The sequence below is a fragment of the Sapajus apella genome, unplaced genomic scaffold (genome assembly GCF_009761245.1).
Source record: "Sapajus apella isolate SASKATOON/1434 unplaced genomic scaffold, GSC_monkey_1.0 scaffold61, whole genome shotgun sequence".
NCBI lineage: Eukaryota > Metazoa > Chordata > Mammalia > Primates > Cebidae > Sapajus > Sapajus apella.
In genome coordinates, this window is record NW_022437001.1 from 5,004,041 (window position 1) to 5,027,962 (window position 23,922).

Sequence of the window (23,922 nt, forward strand, 5' to 3'; positions counted from 1 at the left end):
TATCTATAATTTAAGCAACTTTGGCTTTAAAAAAAAATTGTAAGACTCTCTGGATGGGCCAGGCATAGTGGCTCATTCCTGTAATCCCAGCACTTTGGAAGGCTGAGGCGGGGGTGCATAGCCTGAGGTCAGGAGCTCAAGACCAGCCTGGCCAACATAGTGAAACCCCATCTCTACTAAAAATACAAAAATTAGCCAAGCATGGTAGCGTACACCTGTAATCCCTGCTACCTGGGGGGCTGAGGCAGGACAATTGCTTAAACCCAGGAGGCGGCGGTTGCAGTGAACTGAGATTGCACCACTGCACACCCTACCCTGGACAACAAGAGCAAAACTCCAGTAAAAAAAAAAAAAAAAAACTCTCCAGGTGAATTATAAATGTATTTTTACATAAAATTTCATTGACTAATCCAGCATGGCCTTGTAATTATTAGTGCGATTTTCTCTTCCCTGAGCACTTGTTTGAAACGTGATGTCCTTTTGGGTTCCACATCACCACCGTCCTGCCTTTACTCCATAGCCCTGGTCAACACAGCCAGACAAGCCTCACAGAGTTAAACAGGTTCAAGGTACTTTATTTGCGTTAATATTATGTATCCTAATATACTTGAGCTGATCTGCTCATGCCTGGCACTAAACCAAACTGAGAAGATAAAGTCAAATACGTCAACCATCCAGTCTCAACTCTGCAGGACACAATGGAGCAAAACAGAGCAGAATGCTAGCACCACGCTCGCAGAAATTCATGTAAGTAAAATGTCTTTCTATAGACAGTTTCAAGAGTCTGTCCATCAGCACATCCACTCTCATGTCTCTAGAAGGGTGCATAACTAGTGGGGAAACATCTTGTGTAGGACAGTAACAAATATCCTTAGCAGAATCTAAAACTGCCCAGGATCTGAACTTAGATCAGATTTGACCTATCATCCATCTACCCCTGCCATACTAGAAACACAGAAAGTATTCAAGAAAGGCTCTGTTTTAAGGACCCTTCTCCCTTTGGTGGCCCCTCTAATAAGAGAACAAGGGTTCCCAGATCTAACGGCATCAGCACCCACTGGTCACTGGTCATAGAAACTTCAAAATGAACAGTCATGGCTTCCTCCCTTCAGCACCAAACAGAAGCATGGTTACTTACACAGTGGATGCCCAGTCCCCAAAGCTCCCTCCATCTGCCAGAAGGTGGTTTTTGTCTGGTCCGGGAGGCCCAGGGACAGCTGCAGTCACGGGAGACGGGGAGGAAAGTGAGTCCAGACTGCTGGTAGGGGTGTCCTCCTTAGAAGGGTTAGGATTGTCACCTAGGAGAAAAAAAAAGCACAGCACTGAATTTCAAACAAATACTCAGAGAATAAAAAACTGCACTAATAATTATATGGCGTTACTTGATCTATCAAATTATTAAAGTACATTTACAATTCAGCCTTACAGTATCTGGGTGTCCTGTCCTTACATTTTCTTTAATCAAAGATACTTAAAATAAACCATAGATAATATGCAGTGAGGAATGTTTTCCCTACAAGAAAACACAATGATCAAAATCAGATAATGGAAGACAAAAACCACAATGGTGGCCACGATGACTTCCTCATCTATAAGGAGTCCAGGTATAAACCAATGAAATCAAGAATAGCTCAGAGCAGCACACCAGCCTCGTGGAGTCAACCTCTTACTTTCTGGTTAAGTCATTCTCAGTTGCCACTTAACGCATAAGCTAAACAATTCTAAGAGGGCCTTGTCTTCTGAGCTGGTATCTAGGATTATAATTTCTAATACCCCAGCATTAAAAGCCCACACAGAGACAAACTTCCATTTCCCTTTGGACATTGGGGGGTGCTACAAGAGTGTTAGTTACGGCTTTTGTGGTAATAGCACAGGATGAATTTGAACTGAAACTAAAAAAAATTTTTAATGAGTTACACAACATGCATTCACAGAGGGCCATTTCATTAAATATGTTTAGTATATTATTTGTACACATTATGGGCTTGGGTAGAAAATGCAGAAGCTCACAAGAGCAGCTATTTCCCTCTACTAGTCTTCTTGCTTTCATGGTACTTACTCCCAGCTACCATAAAATGCACCTCATCTGCATCCATCAAGGCTTGGCCCTTTAGCCTAATCCTCAGTTCCCATGCAATATTAACTGCTCCAGGCAACCCTGCAGAGGCAGCAATGTTCTGTAAAGATGGCGATGGTCCTAAACTGCTATGGAAGCAGATGTGACACACAGAGAGGTCCATAACCCCTGACATCAACAGCTTCTAGCTGATTAAAGCTTCATGTTTCCCCAGTCCCAGGTCCTAGAAACAGCAAGAATGAATGCCAGCAACAGCAAGGACCTTGCTCCCAAAAAATATCTTAGATGGATTTCGATTCTCCTAAAAATGAAGCACAAGAGAAACTCCAGGCTCTGATTAAGCTAGCTCCCCAGACTCTAATCTTGAAAACTGATTGTGGAAAATAATTCTTATTGACTCCTGACCCAGCTTACAACTAAGGGTTAAGCCAGAGAATCTTAGAAATGGAGATCTAGAACAACTGAATCCAAAGCAGCAGGAGTTGGAGACGATGGTCATGGCTGGGAGAAGAAATTGTTTATGGGGGGTACTGGGGATGGGGACACCTGGAGGACCCTGTGCAGAAGATTCTATTAAGGGAGTTTTCTGTATAAGTGCTACGTGCTAACCAATTGTGCCACTGGAGCTCCAAGAAAGAGTTTATTGAACTCTTTCTTTCATAAGTGTGCACCCAGGGAGGGTGGGGGACACAGCAGAGCAAGAGATGAACCGTATCTCCGCAGGGCAGTTCTCCCTGTCCTGAGTCTCTCTACTTATAAAGTCTAGAAGACTCTGTAATTGCTCTTTCAGTGAAGCCACTTTTTCCACAGCCCTTCACCACAAAAACATTTAGCTAACTGGAGAAATTCTGCTCCAATAGAAGGGCCAATTTTCAGGCAAATGGACCAAAACCCACTGGTAGACCACTGCTATGATTTCCTTTCAATCTATTTTCTTTCTGGGATACAGTCCACTTTGGAACAAACACCACATCATCCCCTGTGCCCAGCAAGCTCAACTCCATCCAGTTCTTTTCTGCGAAAGGGCCGCGAGGGGCTGCCCTCCAGCTTTCCCAGGGCCCTCCCTGTCTCTCTCTGTTATCATGAGCAATGGCTCCCCTCAAAATTAAGAGAGTCTCAAATGCAACCCCAGCACAGAGTCCAGAGTAAACCCGAATGTTGACCTGGCATGACGGCAGCCCTCAGGGCTCAGCTAGATGTAGCAAACTGTCATCAGTTCTGAAGCAGACGGGATCACCTTCACAGAAGTCAGATGCCAGCCCCTCCCTGGCTGCAGGAGGCTGGACCCAGGCCTTCAGTCCTCCCTGGGCTGCGTGCCCTGACAGCAGGGCAGGGCATGACATGGCAGAAGCAGCAAAGGAGAGTCTGGGACCGGTTTATTCCCTGACTCACTCCTACCAAGAGAAACCTGTCAATGAGAAGCAACTTTGGGGAACTGGAGACCAGGGTTTTAATGTTATTTTTGAAAGATGCCTGAAATGTTTTTACAACCAGATACAGCAGATCATTTACACTGCCTCTAATCCTTTTCCCAAGCAGACTGACACAGCACAAATTGTCATTCAACATATTAAATCATATTCTATTAAGAGACTTCTCTCTTCCTTCCTGCCAAACAGCGGCAATCCGAAACCTCAAGTGAAAATTATATTGATAGAAGGGAATGTTGACCCAGGATGATCAAAGGAGAAGACACCTCACCGACTTTCCAAGTGTATACAGTTCCTTCTTCCTTTACTATTCAAGAATGAGCTTACCTACCTGAGAGAATCACTGAATTTGAGGGAGAATAAATCATCAGGTACGTAAATATAAAATACAACCATTTCTGAAACTTTAGTTCGCCAAAAATCAAATTAGCATTTCTTTTTTTTTTAAAACAGCATATTCTTTATTTTGCATACTTTAATAGCATTTCTTAACTAGTATGAAAATAATACAACTTCTGGAATGAATAAATACATCTATATGAAAATGCACACATTTTTCCTTATACTTTTATATATTTATATATCTATATTTATACTTACATATGTAAAAACTTATACATATACATATTTTGGAGATAGAGTCTCCCTATGTTGCCCAGGCTGGTCTCGGATTTCTGGGCTCAAGTGATCCTCCTGCCTTGAGTTCACAAAGTGTTGGGGTTACAAATGTAAGCCACCACCCCTGGCTGGGAATAAAGATTTTAAATCCCATGGAACTAACTTAAAACTAAGAAATAAAGTCAGAGACACAATTATTTTCCCCTATCATTTCTTCTGAGTGATCACACAATCTCTTCCCTTAGGTGTTACGCTTTTAAGGGCATCTTCAAACAGACAAATCACCACTGGGTAAAAAGGCTTTTCCAGTGAGTGAACAAAAATGGTGCCAAAGGATTTACGAACAGACTCGAAGACACTCACTGGAAAATGAACTACCACCGATAGGAAGAGAAAATGACTTCCTCATAGCAACCACAGATTAACTCCCACAAAGTACTTGCCAACCCCCTCATCTCCTGATTCGGTCCTCCTTTGTCACAGCCGTATGCAGTCAACAACTGTGCATTTCACCATCATATACTGGTTTCACAACCTGGTTTTAGGTGCCCATTTCCTTTGTACATTTCGTCAGGGTGGAGACCATGTCTCGGGCTTGGGAAGCCTTAGGGAACACAATGCAGTGCCAGGCCAACCAGGAGTCATCAGGAAGCAGACTGACTGCCGCAAGAAACAGCATGAATAAGGAGAGTCACTGCCTCTAGAAATTGGGAGGAAAAAAAACCCCTGAAGACCCCAACATATTCTCATAAAATCTGCACAGTTTTGGATTCTCATCCTGTCCCCTTCCAAGCCACAAGCACCTCTAATGCACTTTATTCACCCAACTAGCATCTACTGAGCTTCACCTTATGTACAAAGGCACATCACCGATACTGAATTACACATGCAGAAAAGCAGTCCCTAACCCAAAGATGCCCAGAGTATAAGTCAAAGACAAACAAGGTGGTTTGTGCTGTACTGTGGTTATGTCAAGGAGCTTTGAGGCCCAGAAAAAAGGAATTTTCGCAGTTGCCAGTGTCAAGAGTGAAAGACATGTGGGAGTGCAGCAACGGGAATAGGAAGAAATTATTGTCAGTTTCAAGGAAAAAGCCTCTGGTAGAGAATATATCAAAATCCAAAGAATAGAAACAGGAGAGCATGTGGCCATTTTCAGAGCCACAAGTAATTGCATTTTGTTGAAGAACAGCAGGTGCTTGAAATAGGGTAAAGAACTGTGTATCTCATGTAAAGGCATATGAATTTACTCTGCAGACACTGAGTAGGTATTGCAGGGATTAAGCAGGGAAGTGATACGATATGAAGAAAAGCTGCAGAAGATACTCGGTGATGACAGTCATTAGAACTCAGTGAGCAAAGGTGAAGGGTGAGAGAGAAATTTCACATGAGCCTCACGTTCATGGCTTAAGAACTGGGTATATGGAAGAATCATAAACTGAAATAGGGAATAAAAAAACAAGGAGCATATTGGGTGAGGGAGATAATAAGACCAGTTGTAGGCACGTTGGGTTTGGGGTGTTGATAAAAAATCCAGGTGAAAATATCTAGGGGGAAGTTGGTTATACAACCCTGGCACTCGGAAGAGAAGCCTGGGATAGTTTTATTGATCTGAGAGTCATGCACAGAGAGCTGAAATCACAGCACTGGATGGAGAGAACAAGGAAGAAGATGTGGAAAAGTAAAAGAACCTTGAGGGGTCTTCAGGACAAACAAGCTGGCTTTAAAAAGCGATGCTGTTGTTTTGTTGTTGTTTTAAATACAACACTGTGTTCTCCTTCAAATATTTAGGAGTCCTGCACAAACATCAATTCTCATAAAAGCTGGACAAAATTGGTCAAGAGGGCATGTCTTTGGTGATAGCAGCTGTATTTCACTCGTAAGTCTGATTTCTTCATGAGCTTGAGCTCATGAAGTGAGCTTTATTTTCAAGTGCTTTATTTTCACAATAGACTAAAATAATCAAAGATTGGCAGAAAATATTTTTGAAGGAAGGCTATAAAGTCTTAACAAATTCCATTAGATAGACAGTATATAAACTCTGTTCTCAGCCCAATATTGCAAAATAATTCATATATTGGTAAACTAAACATGATTAAAAAGAAAATTAAAAATATTTGCAACTCAGTAATAAAAACATTTCACATCAAAATTTGTGAAGCAGGCCAAAAAATGCCAAATAGAGCTTTATGGCATTAAAATATTTGTTAGGAAACAAGAAAGGTTCAAAATATTCTTATGCCATATATAAACAGGTAATTTTCCTAGATATTGGTAGTCAAAGAACAGTCATCACTGACTGTTTAAATATTGAAACTAAATTCAATCAATGTCAGGTGGACTATGAAACTAGAATTTACTGAAATATATTTGATGTCTTTTTTTATTTTAGTACGTTTACTCAATAGGAATTACTTGTATACTATAATTAATACACACGACCCACCCCATAATAGTGAAAAACTATTAACTATTATTTTATTTATTGGATGTAAGATTTTGAGGGAAGAAAAATCTCCAAATCACAGTGAAAATCGATGAGAAAATGTCATCTGACATATAAAAGCTCACTTTAAATACAGAGAAATAAATCTCAAGGCTAATCATCGTGGATGGTACTTAGAGTGGCTTCAAACAAAATTAGATGAATTCTTTCACCAGCAGGGAGCGAGCACAACTGCCCCGATTAACACCCACCTCACGCCCTTCTCCACTTGAGCCTGAATTCATCCTCCTGTCACCCTGCATTTTCTATCTTTTAAATAGGGCCACCCAATAATAACCAATAATTTCTTGGTTCGAGTATTTCAATGACTTCTTTGCCCAAATGATGTGTCTGCTCTAACGACGCCGTACCCACGAAGGACTAAAGCAACCACAATGTTTCTCGACGTCTGTATCGGAACAGGGCTCAGGAGGTGGGGGAGGAGAAAGGATACCCTCAAGGATCAACACCTCCAGGAAAAGTCACAGCAGGAGACTGACAGCTTCGAGAAGAAAATCTACAGGAAGGGCCTGAAATGGAGGGGATTATAAAATGCTGCGGTAGGATGAGAGTTTTGTTTGGCTAATTTGTATAAGCCTGTTTAAAACATAATCTCTGAAGTAAGCAGGAGATAGTCATCATGTCCTAATTTCTACCACACGGCAAATACTGTGACAATAAAATCTGCTAAGCATAGTGCCTTTCCTCCTAATGTTACCCAGGATATTCAGGGCAACGAAAAGGAGAGTGGTGTCTAGTGTTAGAAACAGAACTGCCAAACTCATTTCATGTATATTCTGGCATAATTTCTACTCTGCTGGGTCTGGGTTGCTATTATATATCATGCCAAAAAGTAGTACCTAATGCTACACTGAATAGTGAAAACTAAAATAAGCCAAAACTTTTATTTTCCTACCTCAGTTCAAATGCTTTTGGACTTGACGCTGTAAATAAAACCTAATTCTTAACAATGAATGTGGAGGTGACCTATATAAATCAAGCTAAATCTGTCTAGGAGCCTGTGAAAAGCTTCAGCCAACATAGGAGATGGAACCAACAACTGGATTTTAAGATTGACAAAGATCAAAGGATACAGCTGACATCCACTCTTTAATGATCTGGTGCTTGGAAAGAGTAGAGTGCACCACACTGTTTCCAAAAATGTGGTAATACAGGTCAAAGTATACTACTTAATCACTAAAAAAGGAGACATCTCAGAATGTCATATTGGATCAGAACAATGACCCATCTAGTAAGGCATTCTGTTTTAAGAAGGACATCCAAAGATGTTCTAGCTGTCCACAGCCTCCTCCTTCCTACCCAAGTCTTAGAAGTACATACATCCACTTGCCTTTAACTATTGGGACGGTAGTTTGTCACAGATAAACATTCAAGTCTTCCAATTCTGAATAAAGGAGCATGACTTCCAGAACAGTTTACAATTTATTATTGCCCCAAAGGCAGGATTACAGTTTTGTCCAGTATTTTGATTTTGCATCTTGTCCCTAGCACTCCATAATTATTAGCTTGTGGAAACTGGGTGATCAGATCTTCAAACTTACTGTAAGACTGAGGGAAACTGAAAAAGATCATTATCAAATAACACAGAAAAACCACCTTTCCCACCCAACTGGATTATCTAAGGCTGTTTTTTTCCAAGTAGCCCACTCCTTGGTTGTTAAAGAAAACTGAACGGGCTTGTTTCTTCACAGCTTACCCAGAAGCTTAGCTGGACCAAAATGTCACGGTGTTCCAGGACCTCCTCTAGGTAGAAGCTGTAATCTATACATGGAATGACCAGTGCACGAAGAGCAGTCCAAGCAGCATGGCTGAGAAGGGTCAAAGTCAGGTCCAAAACCCAATCAACACCTAACCAGCCAAAGAAAGCCTGGCACTCCCCCTCCATCTTTCCCTATGCTAGTCACCATGTATTAGTGCATTCTCACGGTGCTAATTAAGACATATCCGAGACTGGGTAGTTTATAAAGTAAAGCAATTAACTGACTCATAGTTCAGCATGGCTGGGAGGCCTCAGGAAACTTACAATCATGACAGAAGGAGAGGCAAACACGTCCTTCTTCACATGATGGCAAGAAGAAGTGCCAAGCAAAAGGGAAAAGCCCCCTTATAAGACCACCAGATCTTCTGAGAAGCCATACACTATCACAAGAACAGCATGGAGGCAACCACTCCCATGATGCAATTACCTCCCACTGGGTCCTTTCCACAACATGTGAGGATTATGGGAACTACAATTCAAGCTGAGATCTGGGTGGGGACACAGCCAAATCGTAACACAGCTTCAACTAAAATGGCTCAGGAATTGAGTGAGATAAGTTTCCTCATGAAGCACTATCAACAGAGGCACTTACCAGATAAGATCTGCAGAAACAGTCCAAAGCAAGACAAAATTAAAGCTGAGATATTTTTCAGGCCAGATATTATTTATTCTCATCCTCCACAAAACCTAGGCCAGGGAATTCTACCATATTATCTTAAACATTAGTTTTCCTTAACTGAAAAAGTGTACACACACACACACACACACACACACACACACACACACACACAGTTCCTTTATTAAACAAATTAGAATAGTAAAGACAGGTTACAGAACACTAAGTCTGACTTTAAAACGCAACCTTTTAAATTGCGAATGTACGGGGTATCTTTCTTTAAAAAGCAAATCAACTCTACTCTACCATCCAAAGGAAATTCTTCTTTACTGTCCATAGATTGCACGATTACTGTTTAAAAAAAAAAAAAAAAGTCCAGATTCTTTATCAGAAAATCTTAAGACTTACATTAGGGAAAAAAAGGTGAAAGATTAAAACATTAACCCTGCCAACTGCCCATTAAGGGAAGAAGCTAACTGTGTTTCTCAGCAGGGACAGGTGCACTGAGATGCAGGTTATAACTGCCCCCTGGTAGGGAGCTCCCTAAAGTCCCACTTAGCCCAATGCTCAGTTACACTGCAAGCTCAAGTAATGCCATCTTAGGCAGGGGGCAGAGTGTCCCCACTCCTCCCATTTCATTTTCCCTCTGAAACAAGGCAAGCCATAATGGGAACCATAATGAAGCCAACTAATGTACAGATGAATGACAGTCAGTTGCTAGGTAATAATTCACTTGGCTAATGTATCTGAAATCGTCTCTAGAAAAAGAAAAATGTGACTTCTCAAGAAAATAGCTTCCTACTCCCCAATCCCAAAAGCATAGAAACAAAACTACAAACAGATCTGCATTTCCCTCAAAATTTATAGTTCAGGAGTTGCCTTTTCATTTAACATGTCACATTAAGGCATGAAAAGATGATGAAATCGCCATAAACTTAAGAAGATTTTATTTTCTGTTGCCCAAAGATTTAAAGAAATTAAGCATAATGCTTGCTACAAAAAGCTACTGTGACAGCTAAAATATGCCAAAGTACATGCCAGGAAAGCTGATGAGAGAATCAGCTGTTAAAACCAATCACATGACAAAAAATACAGACCCCATCGTAAAGTTATAGCAACAGCTAATGGGCATCAGATTACAACTCCAGAAACCACCTCTGCCTCTTGCAAAGGTCGATGGAAATCTGCAGCAATTCAATTATAAAGCAAGTAAGACCAGTTCAGTTGCAATGTCAATCGAAGTCAAAGCAAATTGCTTTGCTCTATAAAGCAAAGAGCATTTTTATGTCATAATCACACTCCTGGGGCATTATTTAAAGACTAAAATTTTTGTCTACATAAACAAACAAAAAATATAATAACCATGTGCTATTATTCTTAGGAACCAAAAACTAATCAGATACTTATCAAGCTGTCTTCCATAAACTTTGAGGAAGCTGCCACTTTGACAGCTCAGGAAATGTAGAGCACTGTGCTCAATGCACAACCTCCAGTCCAGCTGATACAATGAGGACTGCCAGACTCTTTGCTTTTCACCTGTCCTCCCCTAGCTATTCTCACCTAAGGAAAAGGAAAGTTCCTTATTATTGATTGCCAGATGGAGGCCAGGCCCAGTGGCTCACACCTGTATTTCCAGCACTTTGAGAGGGTGGGTAGATCACCTGAGGTCAGGAGTTCGAGACCAGCCTGAACAACATGGTGAAACCCCATCTCTATTAAAAATACAAAAGAAAAAAAAAATTAGCCAGACATGGGGGTGGGGGCCTGTAATCCCAGCTACTCAGGAGGCTGAGGCAGGAGAATTGCTTGAACCCGGGAGGTAGAGATTGCAGTAAGCCAAGAATCGCACCACTGCACTCCAGCCTGGGCAGCAAGAGCGAAACTCTGTCTCAAAACAGAATAATTGCCAGAGGGAGATGCGAGTTGCCAATAAACCTAGGTATAATGTGAGACAAAAATAACCAAAAATAAAAGACTAAATCACATTTTATTTGAAAGCATACCAAACATAAAAGCATATCTGAAGCTCTTCTGCTTCAGATATCAGACTCTCAAGAAAATATAAGCTAAAATTATTCAATATTTACCATATATTGGGTGGTTTACATCCATTAATTCAGTTGTTATTGGGAAAAACCATGTCAAAATTTTATTGTCCAAACTTGTGAGGCTTAGAGGGGGATTTGCTGAGAGAAATTTAAACCCAAGTTTGTTTAAATCCAAACTTAACCACAAGCAAATCAATCATTCAACGAAACTCTTTGTTGCCTAAGTATTTCCAGTAATAGGGACCCCCAAAATGCCAGGACAACGTGACCATGAGAGAGCAGCCTGGGCAAAAGGTGAAAGATACGTGAAGTGTAACAGGAAAACACGAGGCAGTAAGAGAAAGTCATTCTCAGTCAGTGTCAATGAAGTCTCTCCGGCCAGCTCATGTTAAAGGGACTCCATTCCCTTTCTTTCCAAAGTCTGCTTCTCATTCTTTCCACTTCAAAATTTTAAAGTGTATACCCGACACACCAAATATGAAACACAGCTTGCTTCAGAGTTAAGCTGAAACGTTGTAAACTAAACATATATAAATGTATGTGATATGTACATGTGTATTTATATGTGTGTCTTACAAGTAATACACTACAGACACAAGTAGGAAATACAAATATGTATAAAGAAAATCACCAACTCTTACCACCTAAGGATAACCACTGTTATAACCGATTATTTTTCCAGATATACTTGTATGCTTATAGTACATTTAAATACCAAGTTTTTTCTTTAAAAGTGAGATTATTTTTGAAAGTTCCATTTTAAAACTTTTTTCATTCAAAAGCATACTATACATTAGTTCTATGGAAACATCTTTTATCAGCCCAGGATGGCTAGAAGTCTGTGTGGCAAGTAAGACATATGCATCATCTGTGTTTGGCTGGGCTGAAGAATACAAGGTCCTCTTATGAGTACATCCATTTAACAGAATGAATAGAATACTATACAGCAGTGAAAAAAAGCAGAAAAGTCTCTTTGCGCTGACATAAAAAGCAACACAAGTTATACTGTAAATTTTTAAACAAAAAAGGTACAGAACTGACTCTTCAGTGCAGAAGAGAGAAAATAAGAATCCATATTCATATTTGCTTATTGTGATGGTTAATATTGAGTGTTAACTTGACTGGCTTGAAAGATGCAAAGTATTGTTCCTGGGTGTGTCGGTGCAGATGTTGCCAAAGGAGATTAACACCTAATCAGCTGTCAGGGCAGCTAGAATAAGGCTGGCAGAAGAACGTGGAAGGATTTGACTTGCTGAGTCTTCCAGCCTTCATCTTTCTCCCATGCTGGATGCTTCCTGCCCTCGAACATGAGAGTCCAAGTTCTTCAGGTTTTGGACTCCTAGACTTACACCAGTGGGCTTTAGGCCCTTCGGCCACAGACCGAAGGCTCCACTGTCAGCTTCCCTACTTTTGAGGTCTGGGGACTCTTACTGGCTTCCCTGCTCCTCAGCTTGCAGACGGCCTACTGTGGGACTTCACCTTGTGATCATGTGAGTCAATACTCCTTAATAAACTCCCCTTCATATGTACATCTATCCTATCTGTTCTGTCTCTTTAGAGAACCCTAATACACTTATATATAAAGAATTCTAGAAGGATAGTTAAGAAACTATAGGTTTAACCATATAAAACTGGTGACATTCAATCATGTTCGGCATATACCAACAGCAGTTTCACGAGGTACAAACTTGCTAATAACTGATCATCAATCCAATTTACATCTGTACTCAAGTAGAATTTCAGAAACTACAAGTTGAACTACATGAAATTCTCAATGATTACAATGTTTGACCTACAATATATGAGGGGGGAACATTTGAAATTGCTGGTATTAGATAATTTTTTTGACCTACAAGATGGCAATTTTATGTGGCTCAACCCATGAACATGAGTGGTTCAGATCTGGCTTGCAGATGCAGGCACTGAGTCAATGGCATGGAATGGATCTCTCCACTTCGTATCTTCTTATACTTTTTGATTCTTCAAATATGGGAATATACTATTTATTTTATTTTTTTAAAAAAGAAGGGCAGAGAAGTAGGAGGAGAAAAAGAAAACTAATAGCAAAATCTCATATATTCAGGCAGCATCAAATTCCAAATTGTGTTCATTTTCCAAATTTCTAACAGCCTGTTAAATCATCAGGTACCCGAGATATCCTCACTACAACCAATCCAAGACCAGCTGTTTGTTCATTTAGGTAAGTGGTTGCATAAATGACAACAAGATGCTTTTGCAGTACTTAATATCACTGAAGTAAAATGGGTCACTTCCCTCCCACCTCTCTCATGAAAAACAAACCTGGACTTTTCTCCTGGAGGGCCCAGGCTTGTTACAGTGTTTTATGTCCCACATTTAAAACCACAGTCCTCTCTGGTTCTTCCTTCTCCTTTATCTCCTGATTCAGGACCACAGCTCTGACTCCCTTACAACACTAACCATTTCTTTAATGGAACGACTAAGAAGCATTCGTAAAATTAAAAAACACCACCATTAGAAATGCATAGAGTATCTCTGAAGGGACCCACAAGACAAACGGCAGTGTCTGCTGACTAGGGAAGAGGAGTTCATAGTTGCCCTTATGTGCAGAACTCTAGTAGAGTGATTAAGAACCCAGACCCTGGAATCAGACTGCATGGGTTCCATCCTAGCTTTCACAGAGATGGGTGAGTAACCAGCCTTCTCTATGCCTCAGTTTCCTGAACTATGAAATACGGATAATAATACTACCCTTAGGATTGTTCTGAATAGTATCTAAGATTAATGAATATTACCAATATTACAGTACTTGGTATACAATATGCTAATATGTAACTGTTCAATGTCACTACTCTCCAAATTTTGTATCATGCTCCTGCTGAACTACTAAACATTTTAACAAAGAGTGTACCTTTAAAACAGCCAAGATAATAGAGACTTAATCACTATTTCTCTTAAAGAGAAAAATTAAAAACCATTACCATCATCACATTTCATGCTCAAAAACTTGTGCTGCTGATTTTAAAGACTATGAGCAGATCCAAAATGCCAGCCTCAAAATTCATTTTATTTCCTTGTTGGAGATGGGGTCTGAATGTGTCACCTAGGCTCAGTGGTGCAATCGCGGCTCACCACAGCCCAACCTCCCAGGCCCAGGTGATCTTCCTACCTGGGCCTTCCAAAGAGCTGCAATTACAGAAGCCAGCCACTGAGCCTGGCCCCAGATTTCATTTTAGTAGGCTTAAAGGGTGTTTTTTTTTCTTTTTTCAACTAAAGGTGACTGTGTAACCCTTCTTAGTACAGCCTGAGAAGGCAGAAAGGAAGGTAGAATAAACATGCAGAGGGAAACAGGCTGCAAAGATGCAACCCGGAGCTAAGAAAAGCCAACGGGGGACAAATGATAAATACGAGGAGCGTTCTCTGGCACTGACTCAGTCTTGCATCATTTCTTTTCCTCAACAGCTTGTAAGAATTCAGTCAGCAAAACTGAACTGGCCACAGGTTTCCTTTGTTATATTAATTGTACACGGCACTCTGAGATCATCGTCATTTAACCATGGGCCATAGAGTTTTCTGAGCAATAGAAGTCACCTGGAATTGACCACACAGAGAAATACCTTCTCCCTCAAGATTTCTGCTCATCTTTCTGGCTATCAGAGAAAACGTTTCAAATCAGTCACTCTTGACAGCCTTAAAATTCCATTTCATTCAGGATAAACAATACTTTGGTTAGTTTGAAAAGAGGTTTCTTAGACAGCCCAGCTACCTCCTACGCCACAAGAGTTTCAAAGGGGGCTGTAAAGAGAATGACAGCTGCTTGAATTCAGAACTAGAAATTAAAATAAAAGCTATTAGAAGTGAAGAAAAAGCTCACTCCACAGGGACACAAGCTTTAAAGAATTTTTCTCTCTTCTATAAATCCAAGTTACCTGCCATGAACTTATTTTCACCACGGAAGCAGCTATGTATTTTTTTAAGGCATTAAATAAGCCTTTTTTGTCCTCCTTCAGAGAAAGGGGGTAAATGTGCATCCCACACAGAAGCACAGTTAAGATTACATAGGAAGCAATAGAAGAAGTTGCCTTTCACTTTGTCACTAGCATTGGGCGGGTGAGCGCGGAGGGAGGTTTCTGGGGAGACATCAACGCAGGGGAGGCAACCCACATAATTTCTAGGCACGCCACAACTCAATTACAGCCCTGAATTTTCTGGCTGCCTTTTCCAACCCATTGATTTCATCGTTGTAAAAGTGAGTTAAGAAATAATCTGTCTACATATGCTGTCACACATTCAAGCCTGGTCTTAGATTAAACTTCACAACACAGTAATTCCATGTCAAGGAATCATAACATTGCTGTGATGAGATGGCAAGAGGCTTCCGGGCTTGAGAAGTTATTACCCAGAGCCCAACCATGAAATGCCATGCAAAAAAAAAAATTTGGTAAGAATGGAGAAAAGACAGACTGCCAATCTTACGAAGACGGTCTGCTTGGCTCAGTTACCTGGACTGATCATAATTCTTCATCAAACTGATAGCATGTTTACAAGGAAACATCAATAGCTACAGAATATCAACGAAAATCCATGCCAACAATGGTTTTCCAGTGGTACTTTTCACACTTCCACGTAGTTTGCATCCTGCTAACATCGTGGTAAACACAGGGTAGTTATAATTCACTTATGAAAGCACATTTTCATAAAGAGGCATTCTATAGATGCTCTCTTGGGAACTGAGATTACAGAGTGCACAGCTGCTGTGAATGTCAACTATTCAACCTCGGCTTCTAATGAAATAAAGGTCTCACTGTAGTGAGTGGCCTCCCAACCCTTAATACGAGCCTATGGATGAATGTGGATATATGTGCCTGTGAGGTAAAATAGGAGAAAAATGAGCTCTACTTTGCTCATGGTTATTAGACTCCTCTTTTTCTAAGAAGATGGAACATTTTAGTAACTGTTTACTATTTCTCTTTCCACTGACTTTCCACAGACACTATTTATACCAAGACATTCCACACTCTTTTTTACTAAACCTATTTTTCAAAGCAGTTACAGATAAGAATACATATTGAACACACTAACAAATTGTCATGTTTCCTTCCTTTTAATGGAAAGATGGTCTATTTTTAAGCTGCAAGGAAAAAACTGATGACAAAAACAAAAACATAAACACAATGATAGATTTTCCTATGAGCCTAAACTGTGGCTAATAATGTCCATTTTATCTGTCTTGATCTCCCCATTTAGTCAGTTAAGAAGTCCCCAATTCATTTTAACATCCCTCCCAGATATCCATTTTATTTTTGCTCCCTAGTGCTAATTCTAGCCCACATCAACCTCAGCCTAAATTACTTAATCAGCCTTTTACCACAGCTGCCTTTCGGATTCCTACTGGCAGATTAAGTCAGATTCAGTTCCTTAAATATTGTTTTCAAAATGTTTTAACTCTTCTCCCTTGCTGAAAAATATTCAGTGGTTCCTCTTATCATTTTAAAACTAAAGTGCCTTTCCCTGGCTTTAAGAATATTACCCTGCAGCAGCAGCTAGAGTTCGAGTGCTTGCTATGTGCCACACATTATGCTAAACACACAACTGAACCTTCTCAACCATCCTCAGTAGTAGATACTATTATTACCCTGATTTTGTAGCTAATAAAATAGATTTAGAGAGGGTAGGCAATTTGCCCATGAGTATAGAGTCAGAATATATATTCCCCAGCCCAGGCTCCAATCCACCCATTCATCCCCCTTAGGCTGTCTCTCCTAGGTCCGGCTAAGTCTTCCATATCAGGTCCATCTATCATTCACAATCTTCAACGTTGTCCTCTTCTAATCAGGGGTTCTCCCCTGCTCTCACACCTGACTCTGGCTCTCTGCTGATGCCATGCCTCAGTCACGCTACTTCCCTCACCTGAAACCCTTTCCCTCCCAACTGCCAAAATAGCTCATTTCAAGGAAACCAGAAAGCCTCCACTACAGACTTCCCTTCCTCAGAGCTAGCACTGGGCACTTATTACCACATTGTTTTATATTTCACTGTAGTGATGAACAGAATGGAACAGAAAATCAGCTCCCTGAAAGGAAAAACTGTGTGGCAAGATGTGGAGCATATAAAAGCTCTTCAATAGATACGTGGTATAATTCTGATTTTCATATCTAGTACAATAAAAACCACTAATAAATAGTAGAAACAAAAAGAAAAAACACTTCCAAATGGCTAACAGCATTCCATCGTTTGGAATTAAAAATCTACATTTAAAAAGACCTCAGAGTGGCCTGGTTTCTAGTTTTTTATTCTCTTGCTCATGCCTCAAAACTGAACCAGATTCTTTCAACCTACCTAAGATGGCTAATTTATACCATTAGTATTGCTCTCATTGATGTGTGATATTTAAATTTTAGTTAATTGTTCAAAGTTCTTTTTTTTTTTTTTTTTTGAGATGGAGTTTCGCTCTTGTTACCCAGGCTGGAGTGCAATGGCGCGATCTCGGCTCACCGCAACCTCCGCCTCCTGGGTTCAGGCAATTCTCCTGCCTCAGCCTCCTGAGTAGCTGGGACTACAGACACGCGCCACCATGCCCAGCTAATTTTTTGTAGTTTTAGTAGAGACGGGGTTTCACCATGTTGACCAGGATGGTCTCGATCTCTTGACCTTGTGATCCACCCGCCTCGGCCTCCCAAAGTGCTGGGATTACAGGCTTGAGCCACCACGCCCGGCCCAATTGTTCAAAGTTCTAATGTGATATTACTCAGGCTGAAAAGACCTCTATATATGACGTATTTGCCCTACTTTGATTTTAGAGACTCACCCAGATCAAGGTATGTTCCTACGTAGGACCCAAGGAAATGGTCACATCTCATTGCTTATCCATCTCTGCCCCACTCAACAGTAGTATTTTCACTTTTTGCTGAGAAGGCTCTGTATCCTCACCATGGTATCTACCACGCTGTAGGACTACAATAACACATGCTCAACAAAATGTGCTGCAGTTAGCACATTCATGATCCAAATGTTAAAGTGCCAACCCAACGATACCCAAGTAAGACCAACACTCAAATGCTATTAAATCCTGCCAATTGGCTTGCAAGATGATTTTGTTTTCAACTCGCTATAAGTCATATTTTTTTAAGTTGCTAAATAAGTAAGCTGCTATATTATGTTACAAAAGAAGACAGGCACAGAATACTTAACTACACAAGAAGATACATATAAAACCCAGTTCTGTAAATGTCTAGTTCTCTTTAAAATTAGAGCTAGCATAAAGAAAGAGATTCAGATGGTAATCCTCTTCTCCCCAATTCCCCAAATCTTTGCTTAAAATTTCTTTTGCCTTGAATGAAAAATAACAAAGATCACTTTGATCTCATATAGCCTCCTGAACTTTCCTTGTATCTGGGGGAATTACAACAAACACAACACCCCCTCTTTATGTAAGAGACTGTAAGGATGTGCATTTGGGGTGGGCAAGAGAAAACAAACACACAACATATACTTAACATTTTTAGAGTTATCTTACTAGTAGTTCTAAGGAAATAAAAACATGGGATATAACTTGAAAATGAAATGAAAGCAAACCTTTGATTTCTAATCTTCTTTTTACCACTTAGCAGACCTCATATTTTGCTTTTTCATAACTGACTTAGCCGAATCTACTCAGCTTTGATGTTCATGAGATTATGAAATGCTATATGAAAAATGAGCAATATGGCTTCACCAAAATAAAAGATGAGAATCTCAAAAAGATTTAACAGCTGCTCTAATTTAAGAAAACTAGCCCGATACAATATCCATTTTAGTTCATATTAATCATCAATAAACATCCTTAAGCAAGTAAGTAGAATTTTAAAGTCTTTTGCAAGTTTAATATTATTTAATCATATATTACAAAGAAAAATAATGGGCATACACAGTATGACTATGGCTAAACGTGCCAATGCCAATGGAAGTTTTTACCAAAGTAAAGATACTCAGTTTATTTAATTAAACTGGTCATCCCTCAATTGGGAGTCGGGGTGAGGTTGAATGAACATAACAAAAAGCATGTCTCACAGCAGAGGATCTCCCCTCCTGCTTCATGCAGGCTAGGTTTTCCTGAATCCAGGCCTGTCCTACTGTGGCTCATGCTCTAACAGGCTAGCTGACTCTTCACGAATGTTTTTTTGATCTGCCTGATGTTGAACTGAAACCAGTTCCTAGCGTGTTCCAAGGCTGGCTGTTTGGGACCTCACATAGTTTCATACGCTACTGAACATAGGAGAAGAAATAATATACCACAAACCACTTCACTCAAATACCAAATCTCTGACCAAATCATAGGGCTGAAGAACATCTCCAGTCATCCAAGCCAGTTCCTCGATCTTGGCAGATAGTCTGCCTAACTTTAAGGCAACAATTATTCATCCTGGATTTAATTAAGTCAAATTTAACTTATACTACAACGAGTCAAGGGGGTCAGCATATTCATATGCACATTTTCTATCCGTCCCATAAAAACTAGAACATTTGGAAAAATAATCAACCAAAGTTGTCTATAATGCATATTTTAGACCAAACTAGATTAACATGGGAAGTCACTTCACCATTAACAATAAGAAAAAAATACAGAAAAAAAATTAAACCTTTTGAAATCCTCAAGTCATTTTGACTATTATGATTCAAGCTACTTTAAAAAAAAAAACATTAAGTCCTAATGACAATATACCTTCTTTTGAAAGTAAAGTTTTCAATATGCTAAGTGACTTTCAATAACATGAATAGTTTTTTTAGTATTCTTTCCCTGTATGCTTCCTTTCAAATAAATGTAATCACTTTTCTTCATTTTTTTCCTATAATATGTACAACATAAAAGACTACAACCCTACTTTGTTCTCTCTGAGATAACTTTTTTTCACACAACTAAATCTTAACTACAAATAACTGAGGGCAAGGGAGAATAATAGTTTTAAGTTGACTTATAATATAACCTCTAAGATAAGATAAAATCACTCTATGACCAAACTTAAGAGTTTTCCTGATTCTGACAACTTTCCCAAACAAAAAACAAACAAACAAAAAAAACCACTATGTTGCAACCAAGGATGAATATAAAGCTATAAAATACTTCATAAAATACAAAATGTAGAACAAATCATATAAATAATGAATGTAAAAACCAGGCTAAAGAAGTTTAGTATCTGACAATCTTTTACCTTAAGAATCAAGTGATTGTAACGAATTATCACCCACAAGTTAGGAAGTCTATGATTATTCACTAACTTGAGTGTTCCCATAAGAGATGGTGCCAAATACCACTACAGAAGCTTCTTACCATTAATAGTCACTTAGCAATCCAATGATCAAAAGGTGAATCCACTAAACAAATGTGACTGGATGTTATGATTCCATTGCTAAGAACATCAAAATAGTAGAAGTGATCCTAAGACAAAAATGTCCTTCTTTAATCATCTCCCTCATGAAACACAGTCAATTCCATTTTGCTCAAGGGCCAATGAGCCATTTGAGGTATTCTGTGTCCTCTTGATTTCTTTTTCCTTTCCTACTTTCCAACATTTGCTTATTTCATTATTTATTAACACTTCCACCAGAGGACAAGTGAGATGTAAGAGAAGGTGCAATTCAAACCAGTGAGTTTTACTCCTTATTAGCAACTCTGCTGAGAAAGAATGAACGTGAGAAAGAGACAGAATTAAAAAGTTAGCGGGGATCAGATCTAAAAGGAAGTTCTGAAATTATAGCTTAATTTTGATGATTCATGCCCTTCCACTGGAAATTAAGTATCTGTGTACGTATGTCTTAAGCAATATAAAAGAATCCCAGAACATTTTAACCCCCCTGTGTCATTTCAGGAGGCATTCCGGGTCTTCCTAGAGATACCTGTAAGTCAGGTGAGCTGAAGACAGTTGTCACCTGCTTTCGTGAATCTCTGGACATTAACCACCTGGCCATGTGCACATGCAGATACCTATGACAGTGGCACTGTATTTGTTCCCATCCTCATCCCCTTCCTTCCTCTGCTAATCATCTCACACTTCCCAATTTTTTTTTTAAAAGGACCAAAAGAAGAAGAATGAAGTCTACTTGCGAATTCAGCAAATGTTCCCAATAAAGAGAAAAGCCTCACAACACAAGTCACGGCTTCAGGCTGCACGCTGAAAACCGAGGTTTGGATACCAGAACCACCTTATTCTCACATCACTAACCACACGGTTACAAATCAGCAATGCGAGGCCTGTGCACGGCTCCCAGTCTTGTTTTATATGGATCAGTGTTGAAAACTCAGATTTCTAGGCTCTGTAAAAACTGGGCAATCTGGCAACACTGAAACAAAACGGCCACATGGCAACGATTAGCTGGCACAGGGTGGCTCAGATGGGACGCGAGAACTTCCACTGGCCAGGGTTCCACTGCAGCCCAGTTCCCACAAGCCCGGCCCGGGTAGGCAGGTCAACTTGCCACACCTGCCATAAGATGAAGCATTCTGCCTGATGAGAAAGTCAGAAAAATGGGGCAAGTAAGACACACAAGCTGTAAACGCCTGTGCGATGGTGAACTGTGCCTTTAATCTAGATGCATTTAACATGAGACTCCATCCGCTTCTCTCATAAAAGATCTGCTTTAATTTTAGTTCTCCTTCCATTTGTCTCAGGGTTATGTAACCTCACAGGAGGTCACACAAGTCTCCAAAAAAAGAAATTTAAGCTGTCTTTTAAAAATAAAAAAAGAACCATGCATAACAAAGACAAACAAAACTGAAACTTGCGTTATCTCCCTGACAAAAAAGCTTCATTCTCCCTGTTAATCTCAAAATTATAATCTTAAGGGAAGAAGAAATTAAAACACAGATGACAGAAAACTGTGGTCTTCCCTGAGGACATATGCCATACTCTCAACAGGCTGTCAAGCAAAAAATATCATTAATATCTTACTATCTTCCAGCTCAAGACAAAGATTGTAGACGGCCACGGGCCTCTTGGTTCTCTGGCCTTGTCTCTTCGACTGCCTTGGTGGTGCATTCGGGGGTGATGACGACAGGCAGGTGGGCTCAGGGAATGTGGTATCAGGCGGTGTCCGAAAAATCTGCCATCAAATCATAGAGGACATGAATTACTCACCATGAACAGAAACCTGTATGCAAACCAGTATCACATTTGATTCAGAGTTCATTCAATTCAGGCTAGAGCCCAAAATCCATTCCTTTAAATGAAGGGAGGAGGTCATAGCCTTTTATTTTCTTAATAGAAGATTCCAAAATAAAAATTTCTGATTAAATTTAAGTCAGAACAACATCAGATTGTTACACATCAAATAAGTCATTCCATAACTAAACAAGTACAACTATCTTTAGCAGGTATAGACAGTAGCACAGCCCTTCATCTCCAAAGGAAGCGGCCAGCATAAAACATTAAAAACAAATATTCCATTAAATTTTACAGAAGGTTATATTTACACCAAAATGTTGGTCTCAGTTTTTTCCAAACTACGTAAACAGAAACAGATGACTGCAAATACTTTACACATTTAAAAACAGCTGATGCTTATGAAATTACCTTTCTAGATTCCCATTTATATTTTTCATAAAATGTTTTCTAGATTTTATCAATTCATTTAATACCCTCTAACCCCTCTTTTATTTCCCCTTTCATTTATGAAACCCAGAATATTAGCACCTTAATTTATCTACAATGTCATTCATATATCAGTAATAATAACATTAATTAAAATCTGCTGCTCCTTTGCTTAGCAAATTTCTTTTTAGAAAACCAATTTGTGCCACAAGGGAAAGTGTATCATACAGAAATGATTGATAATAGACCCTCCACAGCTGCCAAGACCTCAGTTCAGAGGTTTCTTTCCAACAAAACTGCAGACCCTTCATCCTTCGATAAAGTCATAAAGTAAAATACATTAGAGATATCAACATAACAGAAGCTGCATCTCCAAAGGGCTGACATTCCTCAGGTGGAAGCAGAAAACAGGAAGAAAGCCAGTTAGCTTTAAACAAAACATGAATATAAAACCCTCAAACAGCTAATGTATGCAGGGCTTAAAACTGAGAGGGCAGGTTGATAGGTGCAGCAAACCATCATGGCACATGTATACCTATGTAACAAACCTGCACATCCTGCACATGTATCCCAGAACTTAAAGTATAATTTTAGGAAAAAAGTACTGTGTAAATGTCCCACCACTGTTTTATATATTTTTAATATTAAAAGAAACAGTGGCACACAACCTGTGATACAAGTGAGGGTGTATCACTTACATTACTTGTTCAGTGTATCGCTGAACAACTAACAACGATGTTGGAGTTTTAATTGAACAGTCTAAAAGTTCACACCTAAAAACTATTATATACCAATAAAAATAAACTATTTCAAGAGAGCATCTCCTTTATAGTCCCATACTGCCCCCTCATGAGTAAATGAAATTTTTAAAAAATGATTTAAATTACTATAGACAAATATGTGCTAGTGAACATTTAATTTATTGTTCCAACTGGTAACCTGCTAACACCATGTTTCCACAAAATCTGTGTTCCAGTAGGCCACTCTGGTCAACAGCAAACTGCTATCTGCCTGAAAAACCCTCTGCTGCCTGGGCTACCATCCACAGCTGGGTTTACTGCCATCTGTCATTGTTCAGATGTAAGAAGGTTGTGGGGTGGTGGGAACAGGAGAGCAGTTAGGTTGAGAAGTCCGATAATAGTGAAGGAGAGAAGAAAAAGGCCAGGGAACATGACTCCAATGGGGAAAAAAAAAGCACCTGTAAGCAACATTTAAAACAGCTCCCTGGCTTACCTATTAATATGTTTGAGGTTTACAGATACAGCCAATGGCTCCGGGATGTCACCAGAATAGAAAACCAAACCATACACAGAGCGAGTATATCCAAT

General features: G+C 39.6%; 1 protein-coding gene across 2 annotated transcripts in view; it reads right to left on the minus strand.

Moving 5' to 3' along the window:
• Positions 1–23,922, minus strand: part of ARHGAP10 (Rho GTPase activating protein 10) — a 329,689-nt gene that overhangs the window by 24,529 nt on the left and 281,238 nt on the right. For both annotated transcript variants that reach the window (XM_032246542.1, XM_032246543.1), the window contains exons 19-20: positions 21,956–22,106; positions 1,139–1,298 (exon numbers count right to left, since the gene is read on the minus strand). In XM_032246542.1, the coding sequence (XP_032102433.1) occupies positions 1,139–1,298; positions 21,956–22,106 (311 nt within the window). The remainder of the gene's footprint in view (positions 1–1,138; positions 1,299–21,955; positions 22,107–23,922) is intronic.